Source organism: Lipotes vexillifer, unplaced genomic scaffold (genome assembly GCF_000442215.2).
Source record: "Lipotes vexillifer unplaced genomic scaffold, Lipotes_vexillifer_v1.1 scaffold182, whole genome shotgun sequence".
In the NCBI taxonomy this organism is placed as follows: Eukaryota; Metazoa; Chordata; class Mammalia; order Artiodactyla; family Lipotidae; genus Lipotes; species Lipotes vexillifer.
Window position 1 is genome coordinate 5,241,455 of NW_006798798.1, and position 19,668 is coordinate 5,261,122.

The 19,668-nt window shown below is 40.6% G+C and overlaps 1 protein-coding gene across 1 annotated transcript in view; it reads right to left on the reverse strand.

Moving 5' to 3' along the window:
- Window positions 1-19,668, reverse strand: part of ZNF792 (zinc finger protein 792) — a 71,020-nt gene that overhangs the window by 42,220 nt on the left and 9,132 nt on the right. The window contains exons 2-4 of the mRNA XM_007471094.1: window positions 17,568-17,694; window positions 16,558-16,680; window positions 14,325-15,944 (exon numbers count right to left, since the gene is read on the reverse strand). Of these exons, the coding sequence (XP_007471156.1) occupies window positions 14,325-15,944; window positions 16,558-16,680; window positions 17,568-17,694 (1,870 nt within the window). The remainder of the gene's footprint in view (window positions 1-14,324; window positions 15,945-16,557; window positions 16,681-17,567; window positions 17,695-19,668) is intronic.

Here is a 19,668-nt window from a genome sequence, read left to right on the forward strand (position 1 = left end):
CTGTGTGACCTAATCACCTCCTCTTATAAGCACACCAGTCAGATTGGATTAGGGCCTAAACTAAGAGCCTCATTTTAACTTCATTACCTCTTTCAGGCCTTATCTCCACATACAGTCACATTCTAAGGTTGTGGAGGTTAGCACTGAATTTTTAATTAATTAATTTATTTATTTATTTATGGCTGCATTGGGTCTTTGTTGCTGTGCATGGGCTTTCTCTAGTTGCAGCAAGCAGGGGCTACTCTTCGTTGCGGTGCACAGGCTTATTGCGGTGGCTTCTCTTGTTGCTGAGCACAGGCTCTAGGCATGTGGGCTTCAGTAGTTGTGGCACGCGGGCTCAGTAGTTGTGGCTCGTGGGCCCTAGAGCACAGGCTCAGTAGTTGTGGTGCACAGGCATAGTTGCTCTGCGGCATGTGGGGTCTTCCCAGACCAGGGATCAAACCCATGTCCTCTGCATAGGCAGGCAGATTCTTAACTGCTGCGCCACCAGGGAAGTCCTTAGCACTGAATTTTGAGAGAACACAATTCAAATCTGTAACAGTCTACATAGAAAGTCCCAAGGAATTTGCAATACTTCTAAACCTAGTAAGTGAGTTCAGCAAAGTCGCAGGACATAGGATCAACACACAAAAATTAATAACATCTCCATATACTAACAACAAACATGAGGACATTGAAATAAAAAATGTAGTCCCATTGGCAGTCACTCCAGAGACTCAAAATACTTGGGTAGAAATCTAACAAAACAAATGCAGGATATGTATGCTGAAATTTACAAAACCTAAGGAAACATATCAAAGAGATCTGAATAAATGGACAAACATACGGCATTTATGGATTGGATGAACATAGTAAAAATGTCAATTGTTTCTTAAGTGACCTAGAGCACTGACACAATTCCTATCAAAATCTCACAGATTTTTTCTTGATATAAACACACTTATTCTAGACTGTACACGGAAAGTAAAGGACCTAGAAAAGCTCAAACAGTTTCTGGTTTTTTTTTTTTCTGGCTGCACTGTGTGGCTTGTGGGATCTTAGTTCCCTGACCAGGGATTGAACCCGGGCCCTTGGCAATGAAAGCACCGAGTCCTAACCACTGGACTGCCAGGGAATTCCTGTTAAAACAGTTTTTAAAAAGAATAAAGTGGAATTGTTTTAAGATGCAGATTTTATTATTATTCATGAATGGTAATATTTCTCTTTTGACATGGGAATGTAGGTGTGTACAAGTTGACAGGGAGAAAGGAGTATACCAGGATCATGGGCTAAGCAGATGGTGAGCTTTAGAAAACATAATAGAATCCCTAATATCAAGGGAAGAAAAGCAATAGATCTCCTGTGTCAAATTTCTTCTTTAGGAGAGGCAATCCATGGGTGCTGCTGGAGTGGCAGGTTTAGTGTCCAGTGTGAAGTTGTCTTTGGTGCAGGTGACAAAGTCATCTCCACCAGTGAACTCCTGGGTTGGGGCAACATCATCTGGTAGGGGACACTTGGTATCCTCTTTAAGTGGATACCCACTCAAGCTGGTGTGGGTCTTGATTTCACAGCTCTAAGGTGTTACCAGGCTAAGAGGTTGGAGCTCCAGTATAGCCTATAGACAGGCCCTCTAATTTGTCCAGTTATTATAAGCCCTTTGCCTCAGTTGTTGGTTTGGTTGGTGACAGGCAAGCTGGCAAGGTCTTTGGATCACAGGGGTTGTATTAGCCAAGGTTGATGGCAAGTAGACCTCACCATTTATCAATGGTGAAACAATGGTTGAAACAATGGCTTATTTAAAGAGTCTCTGCATTGTAGACCAATGAAAGCACCCAGACCAGTGAGAAATGAGACCAACAGTCAAAAGTGTGTACAGCTGCAATTGATGTGCTGTTTTTATTTTCTTTTCTGGTGGAAGTTTAGGTTCAAATGGGTCCCCAGAGAATATGCACCCTCAATCTGGCCTCTAGTCCTTATAGAATGGGGACAATATTGACAATTTGTAAAGATAGATTAAGGCCTGGGGCAAAAGAGAAACACATTTAGGCTCAATTTTCTGAACTAGAATTTGAATTGTCTCAAGCAGACCATTATGTCTCTCAGTTAAACTGGCTATGTGAGACTTATCAGAAACATGAAAGTCCTATTGAAAAGCTTTACCAGGCACCCAGTATTGTGTATTCTGGGAACTCAAATGTGTACCTTGATTTTTATCAGTAATGTCTATAACTCCAAAGGGAATAAAGGGAATAAGGTGTGTCCTGGCAAGGTTGCACGTGGTCTTAGTATATGTAGAGACATGTGATTTTGATTTATATTTTGGATATCTCTGAGGCAAGAGATTCCCAGAGTTTTTTTACCTTGATGGAGGCAATGGCCCAACAGTTTGTAATAAATGAAATGATTGGGCCATTTGTTCGCTGGGACATTTAGTGCTAAAATGACTGCCTGAAGTTCAGTCAGTTATATTGATCCATAGGTCCTAACCTTTATCAGGGTCATCCTGACTAAGGAATGAAAGTAGAAACATTCCACTGATTAAAAAAAAACAATTAAAATCATCCATTTTTATGATGGTTCATAGTATTATTTGTACAGTTTATGAAATCACATTGCTGTTCATTCAGTTAATCCCAAGGGACTCTCCAGGTAGCCAAAGGGTCTGGAGCAAGAGTGACCTCTTCCAGCACTATGGCATCTGGCAAGGGACTGAGGAAAGGTGATACCACTCCCTCCTGGAGGTAAAACATACCAGAGAGTCCAGGTTTGGCTCCATCTTGTCTTAAGGAGGTCTCAGTAGCCATGCCACCCTTGTGGGGTACTGTTCCCATGACCTAATGCCTAATTGGCAGCTGGGTATGAAGGGTCACAGGCTCAAGGTCTGTGAGAACCTCTGTTTCCAGGAGAGCTCAGTATGTAGTCAGTCATTTTGTTTCAATGCTGTATAGCAGAGGCCAAGAGGGGCATCTTCTTGCTTCAGAAGCTCTTGACCAACTTATGGCCATTATAGGTGGTCCAGAAACTCCAGGACACACGAGAAGAGGTTGCCATGGCATCAACAGTGAAATAATCTCAGAGGGCACTAACAGATATGCCTGTTGATTTAAATTTGACATATTTTAGAGCCTTTGTTGGAGGGGGTCCCATTTGAGGGGAATCATCCTACCTAGTGTTAAGGGTTACATGATGATAAGGGTTATATAGCTACAGTAAATAGGATAACGTGATATTGATGCAGGGATTAAAAACATAGGTCAAGGACTTCCCTGGTGGCACAGTGGTTAAGAATCTGCCTGCCAATGCAGGGGACACAGGTTCGAGCCCTGGTCTGGGAAGATCCCACATGCCGTGGAGCAACTAAGCCCATGTGCCACACTACTCACACTCTAGAGCCTGTGAGCCACAGCTACTGAGTCTGTATGCCACAACTGAAGCCCAAGTGCCTAGAGCCCATGCTCCACAACAAGAGAAGCCACCACAATAGAAGCCCATGCGCTGCAACAAAGAGTAGCCCCCACTCACAACTAGAGAAAGCCTGCACACAGCAATGAAGACCCAACGCAGCCATAAATAAATAAATAAATAAAATTTAAAAAATAGGTCAATAGAACTGTTCTGAACAATTCTGAGAATCCAGAAATAGACCCAAACTTACCAAGTGATTTTTGACAAACCAACTAAATCAAGTAAATGAAGGCAGGGAAGTCTTTTCAACAAATAATACTGGAGCAATTGAACATCCATAGGCAAAAGAAATTAACATCAATCTAACCTCATGCCTTAAACAAAAAAGGAACTCAAGGTGGATCACGACAAATATAAAATATAAGTGTATGAATAATTTAGTAGGAAACAGAAGAAAATTGTCAGGACTGATGGCTAGGTGAAGGTGGTTTATGTTTTTTTCAAACACATTAAACAAAAGAAAAGGTATCAGAAAAAGGATCTCTGTTTCCATATTTAAAAAATTGGAAAAGAGAAAAGCAAAGAAAGGAGAAGAAATAATATAATAAAGATCTAAATGGAAATCAATGAAGTAAACAGAATAAACTGCAGAGAAAGTCAGTGAAACCCAAAGCCTTAAAGAATAATAAAATAGGGACTTCCCTGGTGGTCCAGTGGGTAAGACTCCATGCTCCCAATGCAGGGGTCCTGGGTTCAATCCCTGGTCAGGGAACTAGATCCTGCATGCATGCTGCAACTAAGAGTTCGCATGCGGCAACTAAAGATCCCACATGCCACAACAAAGATCCCACATGCCACAATAAAGACCTGGTGCAGCCAAAATAAATAAATAATAAATATATATATATATGTAATATATATATATATTTTAAAGCTATCAACAACAAATCTTTAAATAATAATAATAAAATAGACAAACCTCTAGCCAAGAGTTTATCAAATTAAAAACAGTAAATGCACAAATTACCAATATCAGGAATGAGAGAAGAGACACCAATACAGATGTCATCACATAAGATAACCCGTATAGCCCTACACCTATTTATGAAATTAAATTTGGAATTAGAAACCTTCACACAAAGCAAACTTCAGGCATAAATGCTTCAGTGGTGAAGTCTACTAAACATTTAGAGAAAAAAACATAACAATTCTACACAGACTATTCCAAAAAATTGGAAAGACATGCTTTCCAACTTACTCTGTGAAGGTAACATACCAAAACCAGACAAAAGCATTACAGGAAAACCATAGACCAATATCCTTCATTAATAGAGATGCAGAACCTGAACAAAATTTTAGCAAATCAAATCCAACAATATAAAAAAAGTAACATATCAAGAAAAAGTAATTTATACAAGAAATGCAGGGTTTGATATATGAAAATTAATGTAAAAACAATAAAACATACAATTGTAGTTGGGGGATCTAAGATGGTCCCCCAAATTCCTACTTTCCAGTATTCTCGCTCTTGTGTAGCCCTCTTACATTTTACTAGAGTTGACCTATATGAATCATAATATAGCAAAAGTGACGGCAAATCACCTCCATTTTAGGTTATAAAAGACACTGGTTTCCTTCTTAGTGCATTCTCTTGCTCCTGGATCACTTGCTTTATTTGAGAGTATCCATCATGATCATTCCTATGGAGACCCATGTGGCAAGGAACTGAAGCTTCCTGTCAACAGAAAAAACCTTGGAATTGAATCTTGCAACCTTAGGCAAGTCTTCAGAGACTACAACCCCAGTAGACAGCTTGCCTGGAATTTCATAGTGGATATTGAACTCTAACTGCCTACCTAAACTGCTCCCAGATTAATGTAATTTTTTTGAAAAAAGTGTAAACAAATATGTAGTGACAGACAGCAGATCAGTGGTTTCCTGCCAGATGGATGAGTACAGAGGGAGAGATTACAAAGGGCTCAAGAAAAACCTTTAATTTCATAGGTATAAACATGTATCAAATTTTACATGTTAAATATGTGTAGTTTAGACTTGAGTAAGGCTGGAGTTTTTTAAGCTAAGAGATACTTAAAACTCATCATTCATTATTTTACTACGTTTTACTATTATCCATGCTTTAAGGTTATTTATATTTAATGTATCCCCGTATGGTAGAAACAGAATATGATGGTGTGCTACTACACATCTTGCCCTAATTTCACATTCACAGACATCATGTTGTAGCTTGAAATTGGCTGTGTGGTAAACACTACAACTCAGAGCTTGATTTATTGTTTCATGCGAAGATTTAAGAAAGTAGAGAGTATGTTAATAATTCAGATTAAACTTAAAGGTGTATTGTGTCTGTCATTTTCCATTGGGTACAGCACAGAATTGCGAGGAAATATTCTTACAGTACTCAAAAAATTTTACCCCATTAAGCAAATAAATTACTGACGTCATTGATAAATGACTGACATTCCAACAGATTTCTTTGCAGTTTCAATGTATTCCTGTTAATGAAAATAGAAATATCAACCAATGTTCATTTTAACAATAGGCAAAAGATATGAATGGACATTTCACCAAAGAAGATATATGGGTGGCAAATAAACACATAAAAAAATGCTCAAAATTATGAGTCATTACAGAAATTCAAGGTAAAACCACAATGAGATTCTACTACTACATGCCTATTAGAATAGCAAACATTAAAAACACTGATTATAGCAGTTGCTGGTGAACATGTGGAAGAACTGGAACTCTTTATTCAGTGCTGGGTGAAACATATGGTATAGCCGCTTTAGAACACAATTCGGCAGTTTGCAAAATTTTTAAATATTCACCTGCCCTGTGACAAAGGCATTGCATTCCTACATATTAACACAAGAGAAATAAAAGCATAGGCCCATATGAAGACCTGTACATTCATGGTCATAGTAGCTTAATTTGTATGTCATTTAACAGAAGAAAGTGTTTAAAAATTGCGGTGCATTTGATTAAGGAATCTGGGAGGATGGTAGAGCAGGAAGCACCAGGAAATTGTCTCCCCAACTAGACAACAATTGTATTGACAAAATGTATCTCATATACCTATTTTGGAACTCTGGGGTCTGTTCAAAGGCTTACAACTTCCAGAGGAAAGCTTAAGACAGTAAATTGCAGTTTGGTCCGTTTCAGCCCATAGCACTGTAACAGCTACCCATCCCCCCCACACTTGCCCTATGGCTGGCAGTTCTGCATGTGTCCCTGGAGCAGCTTGCACACAGTTGATGGGAACCTGGGTGAAACCCTGCTCTTTAAATATTGAGGACTTGTGCTCTGATCTATTACTGCTTCTGACTGCAGAGGTGAAGACACAGAAGTGAGCAAACATTTGTTTAAGCGTCATCACATTGTTGAAAGCCTCTCCCTCTCCAGTTGAAGCAACTTCCAGGGGATTTGCACCAGCACATACTCCCCCCTTCATTTTTCTCTTTTCTCCTTTTGGAAGCCAGATTTTTAGGGCTAAGACATTTCAAAGCAATCACATATACAGGGGAATTTAGAAAGTCATGACACATGTAAAGGCACAAGCTCAGAAAAGACCTGAGAAGACCTTAAGTTTACACCTCAGGTTGATCACCAGCAGAGACAGCCTACAACAATTAAAAAAATTTTTTTAATAAAAATGGCAAACCTTGCAGGGCACAAATTGAGACACAGATGTAGAGAACAAACGTATGGACACCAAGGGGGAAAAGCGGCTGGGGAGGATGGGGGTGGGTGTGGTGGTGTGATGAATTGGGCGATCAGGATTGACATGTATACACTGATGTGTATAAAATTGATGACTAATAAGAACCTGCTGTATAAAAAAATAAATTAAAAAAAGGCAAACCTTGGGGAAGGTAAAGAATCTGATTTCCAAAGTTACCACATTATTAGATTCAAATGTCTAGTGTTCAACAAAAGATTACAAGCCATACAAAGAAACAGGATAGCACAGCCCATTCAAGGGGGAAAAAAAGAAATCACCAGAAACTGTCTCTTAAAAAGACCTGATGGCAGATCTACTAGACAAAGACTTTAAAACAACTGTCTTGTAGATAGTCAAAGAACTAAAGACATGGAAATGGAAATGAAAAATGGAAATATCACCAAAGAGTCCCAGGAGAAGAAGAAAGGGGAAGAGAGATAGCTTGAAGAATTGATGACTGAAGACTTCCCAAATTTGATGAAAGATATGAATATAAACATACCAGAGGCTCAATGAACTCCAAGAATGAACTCAGAGACCCAAATCAAAGCACATCACAAACTGTCAAAACACAGAGACAAAGAATCTTTAAAGAAATGAGGGAGAAGTGACTTGTCACATTCAAAAGATACTCGATAAAATTACCCACAGATTTTTCACCAGAAGCCTTGGAAGCCAGAAGGCAATGGGTATGTTATGTTCAAAGTGCTGAGGGAAAAAATCTGTTAAACAAGAATCCTATATCTGGCAAAATTGTCTTTCAAATGGGAGGGAAGAATTAAGAAATTCCCAGATAAACAAAATCTAAGGGAGTTTGTTACCACCAGACCTGCCCAGAAAGAAATGCTGAAAGGAGTCCTTCACGTTGAAATAAAAGGACATTAGACTAACTCAAAGGTGTATGAAGGGATAAAGATCTCTGGTAAAGGTACATGCATTGGGCATTTTTTAAAACTACTATTATTGTAACTTTATAACTCCATTTATTAATTTCTACATTATTTGAGAAACTAATGCATTAAAAAACAATTATTCTTTGTTTTTGGATATACAGTATATAAAGATGTAATTTTGTGACATCAATAACTGAAAGGGTTGGAGATGGAACTGTATAGGAGCAGAGTTTTTGTATGTTATTGAAGTTAGGCTGGTATAAATTCAAATTACAGTGTTATAATTTTAGGATGGTAACCACATGATAACTACAAAGAAGATAGCTATAGAATATACACAAAAGGAAATGGGAAGGGAATTAAAATATTCACGTTAAAAAATCAAAACAAAGGAAGACAGTAATACAGGAAATGGGGGACAAAAAAAAGCTATAAGGCATATAGAAAACAAACAGCAAATGACAGAAGTAAATCCTTTTTTTATCAGTAATTAAATGTAAATGGATTAAACTCTCCAATCAAAGACAGAGATTGACAGAATGGAGTTTTAAAAAATGACCCAACTAGGGCTTTCCTGGTGGTGCAGTGGTTAAGAATCTGCCTGCCAATGCAGGGGACACGGGTTCAAGCCCTGGTCCAGGAAGATCCCACATGAGGCGGAGCAACTAAGCCCGTACACCACAACTACAGAGCCTTAGCTCTAGAGCCCGTGAGCCACAACTACTGAGCCTGTGAGCCACAACTACTGAAGCGCACGTGCCTAGAGCCCATGCATGGCAACAAGAGAAGCCACTGCAATGAGGAGCCCGCACAACACAATGAAGAGTAGCCCCCACTCACCACAACTAGAGGAACCCTGCGCACAGCAACAAAGAGCCAATGCAGCCATAAATAAATAAATTTTAAAAATAAAAATAAAAATGACTCAACTATATGCTGACTACAGATCCAAAGACACAAGTAGGTTCAGAGTGAAAGGATGGAAAAACATATTCCATGCAAATAACTAAAGAAAGTGAAGTTGGCTATACTAATAGCAGACAAGATAGACTTTATTAAAAAAAAAAAAGTTACAAGAGCCAAAGGACATTTCATATAGCAATAAAAGGTTCTATGCAGCAAGAAGATATAACAATTATAAACATTTATGCACCTAATAACAGACCAAGAAATTATATGAAGCAAAAACTGACAGTTAAATTAAAAGAGTAAATAGACAGTTCTACAGTAATAGTTGGAGAATTTAATACTCTACTCTCAATAATGGATTGAACAACCAGACAAAAAAAATCAATAAGGAAACAGAAGACTTAACAACACAATAAATCAATTAGATCTAACAGAAATGTATGTAATACTGTACTTGACAACAGCAGAAAACACATTCTTCTCAAGTGTGCATGGGACATCTCCATAATAGACCATATTATGCCACAAATTAAGGCTTAATTGATTCTAAAAGATAGATATTACACAAAGTATCTTCTCCAACCTCAACCAGATGAAGATAGAAATTGATAATAAAAGGCAAACTGAAAAATTCACAAATATGTGGAAATTAAACAACATACCCTTAAACAATCAATGGAACAAAGAAGAAATCACAGAGAATATTAGAAAATAATCAGAGATGAAAGAAAACAAAACGCACAGCACACCTAGAAAAACAATAGAGAAAAGTCATGAGTCCAGAAGATGGTTCTTCAAAAAAGATTAACAAAATTGACAAACCTTTAGCTAGAATGACTAAAGAAGGCATAAATTACTAAAAACAAAAATAGAAGTGGAAACATTACAACTGATTCAACAGAAATAAAAAGGATTACAAAAGTACTATGAACAAGTGTATGAAAAAAAAGTGGATAACTTAGATGAAATAGACAAATTCCTGGAAACACAAAATCTATCAGGACAGAGCCATGAAGAAAGAGAATATCTGAATAAAACTGTAACTACTAAGCAAAATGAATGAGAGAATTCAATGAATTCATTCATTTGAATGAGTGATCAAAAACCTCCCAACAACAAAGCTATGGACCTGAAAGCTTTATTGGTGAATTTTACCAAACATTTAAGCAAGAATTAACATTAATCCTTGTCAAAAATTTTCCAAAAACTTGAAGGATAACACATTAATTCATTTCCCTTGATATCAACGCCAGAAAAAGATACTACAAGAAAAGTATAGACCTATATCCCTTATGAATACTGATGCAAATATCCTTAGCAAAATACTAGCAGACAGAATTCAGCAGCATACTAAAAGGACTAAACACCGTGTTCAAGTGGGATTTATTCCTAGAATGCAAGGATCATTCAACATATGAAAATCATCTAACACCACATTAACAGGATAAAGGGAGAAAACAACTTGATCATCTCAATTGCTGCAGAAAAAGCATTTGACAAAATTCAACACTCTTTTACCAACAAATTAGGAATAGAAGGAAACTACCTCAATATAATAAAAGCCATGTATAAAAAACCCACAGCTAATGCCATATTCAATGGTGAAAAACTAACAGCTTTTCAATCAGGAGTAAGGAAAGAATGCCCACTCTCACCATTTCTATTCCACATAGTACTGGAAGTTCTAGCCAGAGCAGTTAGGCAAGAAAAAGAAATAAAAGGCATCCAAATTGGAGAAGAATAAGTAAAATTATCTTTGTTTACAGATGAAATAATCTTAAATCTAAAAAACCCTCAAGACTCCACAAAATTACTATTAGAACTAATAAATTAATTCAACAAAGTAGGATACAAAACCAACACAGAAAAATCAGTTGCATTTCTATATACGAACAATGAACAATCTGAGTAGAAAATTATGAAAACAATTCCTTTTACAACAGCATTAATAAGAGTAAAACACTTAAGAAGTAACTTAACCAAGGAGGTAAAAACTATTTTAAAACCATAAAACATTACTGAAAAAAATTAAGACAAATAAATGGAAACACATCCCACATTCATGGATTAGATGACTGAATGTTGTTAAGATGTCGATTCTACCCAAAGCAATCTAAAGATTTCATGCAATCCCTACCAAAATCCAAGTTATTTATTTATTTTTTTTTTGCAGAAACAAAAATCTATGCTAAAATTCATATGGATTCTCAAGGGACCCTGAATAGCTAAAACAATCTTGATAAAGAAGGTCAATATTGCAGGACTCACATTTTCCAATTTCAAAACTTATTACAAAGCCACATTAATGTAAATAGTGAGGTATTGACATAAAGAAAAAAGTATAAATCAATGGAATAGAATAAAGTCCAGAAATAAACCCTCCAATATACGGTCAAATAATTTTTGACAAAATCAATCAATGGGAAAACTGAATATCCACCTGCAAAAGAATGAAGCTGGACGCTTACCTAACACCTTTCACAAAAATTAACTCAAAATAGATCAAAGACCTGAATGTAAGACCCAAAACTATAAAACTCTTAGAAGAAAACATTGGAAAATTTCATAACATTGGATTTGGCAATGATTTTCTGGATATGATGCCAAAGGCATGGGCAACAAGAGAAAAAAGACAACTTGGACCTCATGAAAATTTCAAACTTTTGTGTATCAGACACACTATCAACATAGTAAAAAGGCAACCCACAGAATGGGAGAAATTATCTGCAAATCATAAACCTAATAAGAGATTAATATCCAGTATATAGAATTTCTAAAACTCAGCAACATCAAAACACAAACAATCCAATTCAAAAATGGAGAAAGGGCCTGAATAGACATTTTCCTAAAGAAGATATACAAATGACCAGTAAGCACATGAAACAGTAGTTATCATCATAAATCATTACAGAAATACAAATCAAAACAAGAAGATACCACTTCATACTCATCAAGATAGATACTATCCAAAACAAACAAACAAGCAAACAAACAAAAAATGGAAAAAACAAGTGTTAGTGACGATGTGAAAAAATTAGAACCCTTGCTGAAAATGTAAAATGGTATAGCCACTGTGGGAAACACAACACAATTTTTTTTCTCAAAAAATTAAAAATATAATTACTATATGATCCAGTAATTCCACTTTCAGGTATATACCCAAAAGAACAGAAAGCAGGGTTTCAAAGAGAGATTCGTACACCCAAGTTCACAGCAGCATTAGTTACAATAACCAAAAGGTGGAAATAAATCAAGTATCCATTGAGGGATGAATGAATAAGCAAAATATGACATATACATACAATGGCATATTATTCAGCTTAAAAAGTAATGTAATTCTGACACATGTTATAACATGGATGAAACTTAAGGAAATTATGCTAAGTGAAATAAGCCAGTCACAAAAAGACAACATATAGCTCCATTTATATGAGATAACTAGAGTAGTCAAATTCCATTACAGAGAGTAGAATATTGGTTTTCAGGGGCTTGGGGAAGGGGGAAATAGGGAGTTATTGTTTAATGGGTATAGTTTCAGTTTTGCAAAATGTGAAGAACTCTGGAGATGAATAATGGTGATAGTTGCACAATATGTCTGTACTTAATACCGCTGAACCGTGCACCTAACAATGGTTAAGACAGTAAATTTTATGTTATGTATTTTATGAGATATTTTTTAATTAAAAAAAAAGCATAAAAACTGTGGTATTCATTCAACAGAGCACTACTCAGCAGTAAAAGGAATGAACTACTCATACACACAGAATGGATGATTCTCAAGATGATTATGCTATATGAAAGAAAACAGACCAAAAATAGAGTATAAATACTTTATGATTCCAATCGTATAAAATTCTAGGAAAGGCAAACAAATCTATAGTGAAAAAAAGGTAAATCAATGGTTTCCTTGGGATGTAGGTAATGGTTCCCTGGGGAAGGCAAGGAGGGATAGTAAAGGGGCATGAGGTAGCTTTGTGGGTGATAGATAAGTTCATTATCATAATTGTGGTGTTGGTTCCCTGAGTGTATACATATTTTAAAACTTATCAAAGTGTACACATTAAATACATACAGCCAATTATTCCATGAAAATTATATCTCAACAAAGCATTAAAAGCAATTGTTGCACATAAAAATCTGATCTCCTCATTTTGGAAAACTAGAAGATTTGGCAACCCCATATTGACTCTACTACCTCTCTCCTCATGTGTTGGCAGCACAGATGGCTGGCTATGTCACAAATGCCTCATCCCTGGCGTACAGGATCTCCCTTCTTCTTAGTCCCCATTTTCCTGCCAACACAGCAATGGCTTTGACATGAGTAATGCAGAAAGCCTGCAGTATTCCACAAAACCTTTAGATAATTTGCTCTGCCAGTGACCTTAGTCATAAGGACAGAGGTCTGGAGGTCCTGAGAACTTCTGCAAATCCTGAATCCTGCACAGTCACATTTAAGGGAACATTTGTGGATGCACTTTTAGAACAGGTACATTCCCTCTTGTTTGCCAACTGGACCCAGTAAGTCTTACAGTAGGTGACATATACTGGAACATTAGACATCAAGGGCATATAACTCCTTGGCAGGGGCCAGGTAAGCAGTGTTTACTCAACAGTGCTAAGGAATAGGAGGCATCCCCAGTAAACAAGGGGCCCAACTCATGCTGCTTCCAGATGCACTGGAGGTTGCACAACCTCCCCTTCCTCAGAGTAATCTCTGATTCACAAAAATTCATGCCATTCAGACCACAACATTAGGCCCACAAAGCCCTACAAGCTTCCCTAGGATGCCTTGGGTAGCAACACAAACGAGGCCAAATCTGGACTGAAAACTACACTCTGCCATCCTGCTCTTCCCTGAGGCAATAAATTTGGAGACCCCTTTGGTTTGGTAGACCTTAATTCTGTTCTCAACCCACTCCACAGTTATCAGAACACAGAAGATTAAAGGTGGCTTTATCAATAAGGCTCTTATCATCCAAACCAGAGCAATGTAAAGTAAATAGTTGTTAAGATGGGTAAGGTGGAAGCTGGATGAATCCATCACGAGCATCATACAAGATAAACAAATGTCCTTGAAAAAGGGAAACCTCTGCAAGCTGCCAGTAGGACCCAGCTCAGGTCTTCATGGCCAAAGATGGGTCATGTCCACAGCTAAACCAGTCACAGGGGGAGGGAATGACATCTTCCCATGGCCTCAGGCTACTCATGATTCCCTCCTGGGAAGAGGAAACAGAGGCCTGTCTTTCGTGAGCACAGGAAAGTGGCTGATGCACACTCTGGAGACCTGCCAGTGGGTAGAACTGAGATGACTTCTGAGACATTATCAGTGAGAAAAACTCTGGCAAAGTTTGTGGTCAGAAAATGCAACCTTGCTCCAGAAAGCTTCCAATATATCTAGCATCCATTGGGAATCTCTCCAGCATAGATATTTGGATGAACAAGGTTCAACTTCTGGCTGACAGCTCCCTCATAAAGACCACTCTCAGAGTTAATCTCTAGTGGGTGCTGTCGTGCAGAAGAAGGAGGGTGCACATTCTCTGAACTCCTTTCTCTGGTGTGAATTTTCTGATGCCGGATGAGGGTAGACCTTTGGCTGAAGGCCTTTTCACATTCATTGCACTTATATGGCTTATCTGGTTTGTGAACTTTCTGGTGCTGCCTCAGATTAGAACTTTGTCTGAAGGTTTTCCCACATTCAAGGCACTCATAAGGCCGCTCACCAGTGTGAAGTCTCCGATGGTTATTGAAGCTGGAGCGTTGGCTAAAGAATTTCCCACATTCAGGGCACTGATAAGGCCGTTCACCAGTGTGAAGTCTCCGATGGCTATTGAGGCTGGAGCTTTGGCTAAACAGTTTCCCACATTCACTGCACTCATAAGGCCGTTCACCAGTGTGAACTCGCTGATGTTTCATGAGGTCGGAGCTTCGGCTGAAGGCTTTCCCACAAACGCTGCACCCATAGGGTCGTTCACCAGTGTGAACTATCTGATGTTGAACAAGTCCATCAAAGTGGCTAAAGAATTTCCCACATTCATTGCACTTATAAGGTTTTTCTCCAGTGTGAACTCTCCAATGTTTAATTAGGCTGGAGTTGCAGTTGAAGGATTTTCCACACTCACTGCACTCATGAGCACTTTTACCTGTATGAACCCTCTTATGATGAATGAGGTTGGAACGTTGGCTAAAGAATTTCCCACATTCACTGCACTCATAAGGCTTTTCTCCAGTGTGCACCCTCTTATGTTGAATAAGATTGGAGCTTCGGCTAAAGAATTTCCCGCATTCGCTGCACACATGAGGGCTTTCACCAGTGTGAACTCTCTGATGTTTGATGAGACTGGACTGCTGGCTAAAGAATGTCCCACATTCACCACACTCATAAGGTTTTCCTCGATTGTGATCTCTCTGGTGTTGAAAGAGGCCAGCGGCGTAGCTGAAGAATATCCCACATTTGCTGCACTCATAAGGCCTTTCTCCAGTGTGGGTCCTCTGCTGAACAAGTGAGGATTTGTCACTGAGAGCGTTCTGAAATTCACTGCACTTCTTACGGAATTGCATAGCGGGAAAATCCACCACGCCTTCGGGGCTGTGGTGTGGCTCCACTACACAGGGAGTGACCTGGTGCTGGAGAAAACCACATCTGGACACAAAGGCCTTCCCACCCTCCCTCAGTGTGAAAGGTTTCTTTGATGTGTCATCTCTGCAGCTCTTCACAAGCGAGGTGCTGCCTTCGTTCCTTGCGATAGGCTTGTCCACGTTCTGCTGCATCTGTGGTTGGTGAAGGTTGGCATTGAACTTGAACTCTCTCCTGTATGCCTCACACACATGTGGTTTCTGCCAGGGATGTGTTGCCTGGTGTTCAGCCGGGTGCACAATGTCTTTCAGGTGTAGGCCACACAGGTCACAGGGGTAGCCTTTCTGGGTGGATGGAACCACCTTGGGATTCATGTCCTGTGACACTTCTACAGAAACACTAAGCTCAGCAGGTGACTCCTCACCCTCTGTTCCATGGCAAAAATCTGAAAGTAGAAAAATGCTGGTGACAACCCAATCACAAATGCAAGTCTGATCCAGGAATGAGTTCATGGGGTTATTGGCAAGATGAAAGGCCTGAGGTCAGGATAAGGAATGGTCTTCTCTGATGTGCTGTGCCTGGTAAGGTCACGAAATAGGGGAGGCCTTACCAGGAGCAAGGACACAAAGATGTGCACAGTATCAGGTGGAAAGGCAGGTCTCCTCCTCACTTCTCTACAAAGGCTTTTCAGGGGAGCCCTGGCTGCTGGTAACCCATGAGGACTGTGCAGAAGGATGTGTCCAGGCCTGGGAAAATCTGATTGCAACTGGCTAGCTGGTGTTCAAGGACTATAAGAGGAAATGTGTACATCTCATAATATATTAAGTGCAGGTCCACACTGGAGAGTGCTGCAGAGGGAGCTATGGAAACAGTGAGGGACACAGCCAGGGGCCCCAAGTCAAAGCAGAAATGACAAGTAGGCAATGTGTCAAGAACAGGAAAGGAAAGGTAGAAGAGATATAAGGCTTTGGCACCAAAACAACGATGAACACGAGAAAAGTGGCAGGTATGATTTGAAGACAGTAGTGATGTCACATGGTCCCCCATCTCTCACTTACCTGAGCCAGGCCCTCTATATGCCCCTCTTGCCATGGCTGACGTCATGTCCACTCGGTCAGGCACCCAGGGCTCTGCCCCCATCTCCAGCTGGGCAACTACATGAGACCTGAAAGATGTAAGTCCTAAGGGGAAGACAGGACAGGTAAGGGGCCAGCACTTGCCCTGGTGAACTACCCCACAACAGACCACAGGAAAGAAAACAAAATATTACAAAAGGAACACACAAGGGAGGTCTAGCAGGAACATCTCAGTGGTCATAGCAAATAGTAATCACCAGTGCCTAGAATTCCTGGCAGTTAGGACTTAGGAAATGTTAGTTTTAAAGGAAAAGAGCAGAACAGAACTGTCATAGATCTGGACAATCACCCAGGCAGGCAGTGGCCGAGTCAGACGGGATCCACTGGTCTTCCTTCTGGGACCCTTCCCCACAAGGCTTCAGGGCAGCAGGTGTTGGGGCTGCTTGGGGAGAGCGTGGGACCCTGCACACAGCTGAGCTCTGGAACCCACGGCACATATACCAGAAAGGGGGGAAGGGGGACTTCCCTGGTGGCGCAGTGGTTAAGAATCCGCCTGCCAATGCAGGGGACATGGGTTCGAGCCCTGGTCCGGGAAGATCCCAACATGCCACGGAGCAACTAAGCCCGTGCACCACAACTACTGAGCCTGCGAGCCACAACAACTGAGCCCACATGCCACAACTACGGAAGCCTGCGTGCCTAGAGCCCGTGCTCCTCAACAAGAGAAGCTACTGCAAGGAGAAGCCTGCACACCTCAATGAAGAGTAACCTCCACTCTCTGCAACTAGAGAAAGCCCGTACACAGCAATGAAGACCCAACGCAGCCAAAAATAAATAAATAAAATAAATAAATTTATTTTTTTAAAAAAGGTCGGGGGGGGGGAAGGAAGCAGTGCCCACAGTCCGGCTGTGGGACAGAAAGAGCCTCTTCTTGGGAAAAGAGGATGGGCAGAGATGAGCTGAGGACACCTGGGTGGGTGTGAAAGCCTTACCCAGTGAGGCTATCAGTGCAAAGTTCTCCAGCATCACATCGCAGTACAGGAGTCTCTGAGCCTCATCAAGGAGTCCCCACTCCTCCTGGGAGAAGTAAATGGCCACGTCCTCAAAGGTCACACAGTCCTGCCATGGTGGGGACAGTTCATTCCATGATCAGCTTCTCTCCTCAGGACTCCCTGTCTATCCCCTGTTCACCCTCCTCCCCAGCTTCCCAACTCAGAGGAGATCCCAGGCCCTGGTTCCATGCCTTCTATGACTACTTTTTCAGCCAACAGCAATGCCAGCAATGCTCTGGGCCTGAAGTGCAGGGCCCCTAGTGTCGCCGATGTCATGCCTTCCAGATACAAACAAACATGGGCCCATAATCCCCAGTACCAGGGCCCTGGGGGCAACAGCTCACATGCCCTCCCCACATGCATATCACTCTTTGGACTGTACATTTCCTCAAACCCTGGACCTCACCACTGCATCCCCATTGTTGCTGTACCCTCCCCATCCTAGCCCACATCATAGCCATCTCCATGCACTGTCACTCTTTACATGGTATTGCTGGGGCTCAGGGTAGGCCACCCCAAAATGTGCCTCAATGTCGTATTGATTATTTTGAATTAAATTTACTTAAGAAACGGCCAGCACAAGGGGGACACTCCTTTCTGTCTCCCTGAAAGCAAGAAATGAATCTCTCATGTAAAAGTAAATGAATGTCTCATGTAAAAGGGTGTCTTTCTATCTCTGGAGGTAGAAAGACACCCTTATCACCAAAGATAGGGATTTTGGGGACAAGAAGCCTATATAAACAAACTTTGTTACTTCTTTAATTTACTACCTGAAGCCCAAACTCTGTTTATATTTTTCAATAATTGGGTACCCAAAACCTAAGTTTCTTTGTCTAGTCAATTCCTCACAAATTTATTGTTTTTTTTGTCCAAAAAGTATAAAAGCTGCCTGCTTTGGCCACTTCTTAGGTCCCATTTCTGTGAGACCTCCATGAGCAGGAATTAAAATTTGTTTCCTTTTCGCCTATTAATCTGTCTTGTGTCAATCTGATTATTAGTCCAGCCACAAAATCTCAAAAGAGGGGTAGAGGGGGAAATTTCCCTCTTCCTGACAGTTGGTGAGCCAGGCAGGAGGCTGGCTGGAGCCTGCTTCCCGCCCTAAGGATGCTGTAGATCCGGGGGCATCTGACAAAGACTGCAGAAGGTAATAAGATTTCTTACCCAGTCGGCCTCCTGGGTCTCTGCCTGCAAGTTCTGGTGGGAGGGAAAGTGGTGAGACTCCCCTTTCTCTGTCTCTAAATTTAGATTAGCAGGAGAAAATATTTGTGGAGCTGGTTAGTTCCTTGTATTAGTGACTTGGGAATCCTCATCCTTCACCTCCCAGAGATGGTCACTGTTTTTCTCTCTCTGTCTGTCGTGTTGTTTGTCACGAGGAAGAACCAGAGGGCAGAACACAGGCACAGGCCCTATGAGCCTGCTGTTCAAGCCAGCCTCACACACCAGTGAATTAGCAGTTCTCACCAGACCGGCATCTGTTTAGACAAACTTTGCTCTGGGTTCTTTTTTTTGCTGCGTTGGGTCTTTGTTGCTGTGCGTGGTGGCTTCTCTTGGCATGGGCTCTAGGCGCACAGGCTTCAGTAGTTGTGGCGCACGGGCTTAGTTGCTCCGTGGCACGTGGGATCTTCCTGGACCAGGAATCAAACCCTTGTCCCCTACATTGGTAGGCGGATTCTTAACCACTGTGCCACCAGGGAAGTCCTGCTCTGGGCTCTTTATCAAAAAAAAAAAAAAAAAAAAAGATGAGGTTTTTTCCTTCCATCTTGTTTTATGTCCTCAGAGCTTGGCTTTGTGTCCAGTGAGAATACTGTCTCTGGTCTCTGCCATCCAGAAGGTGCATTTACTGGGGTGCATCTGGTGGCCAAGCTCTTTGTCCGGCCATACCAGCTCTCAGGGGACTTTGTCATAAGGCGTCCCAGTCCATAACGGGCCTCTGTCATCGCAACCTTCATTGGTTTTTAGTGCTGGAAAAGTCCCATTCCAGTAGTGCCTGCTGGATACCATAAATTATAGGTTTTATGGCTGGGGGGGGCCCCGCGTTTTT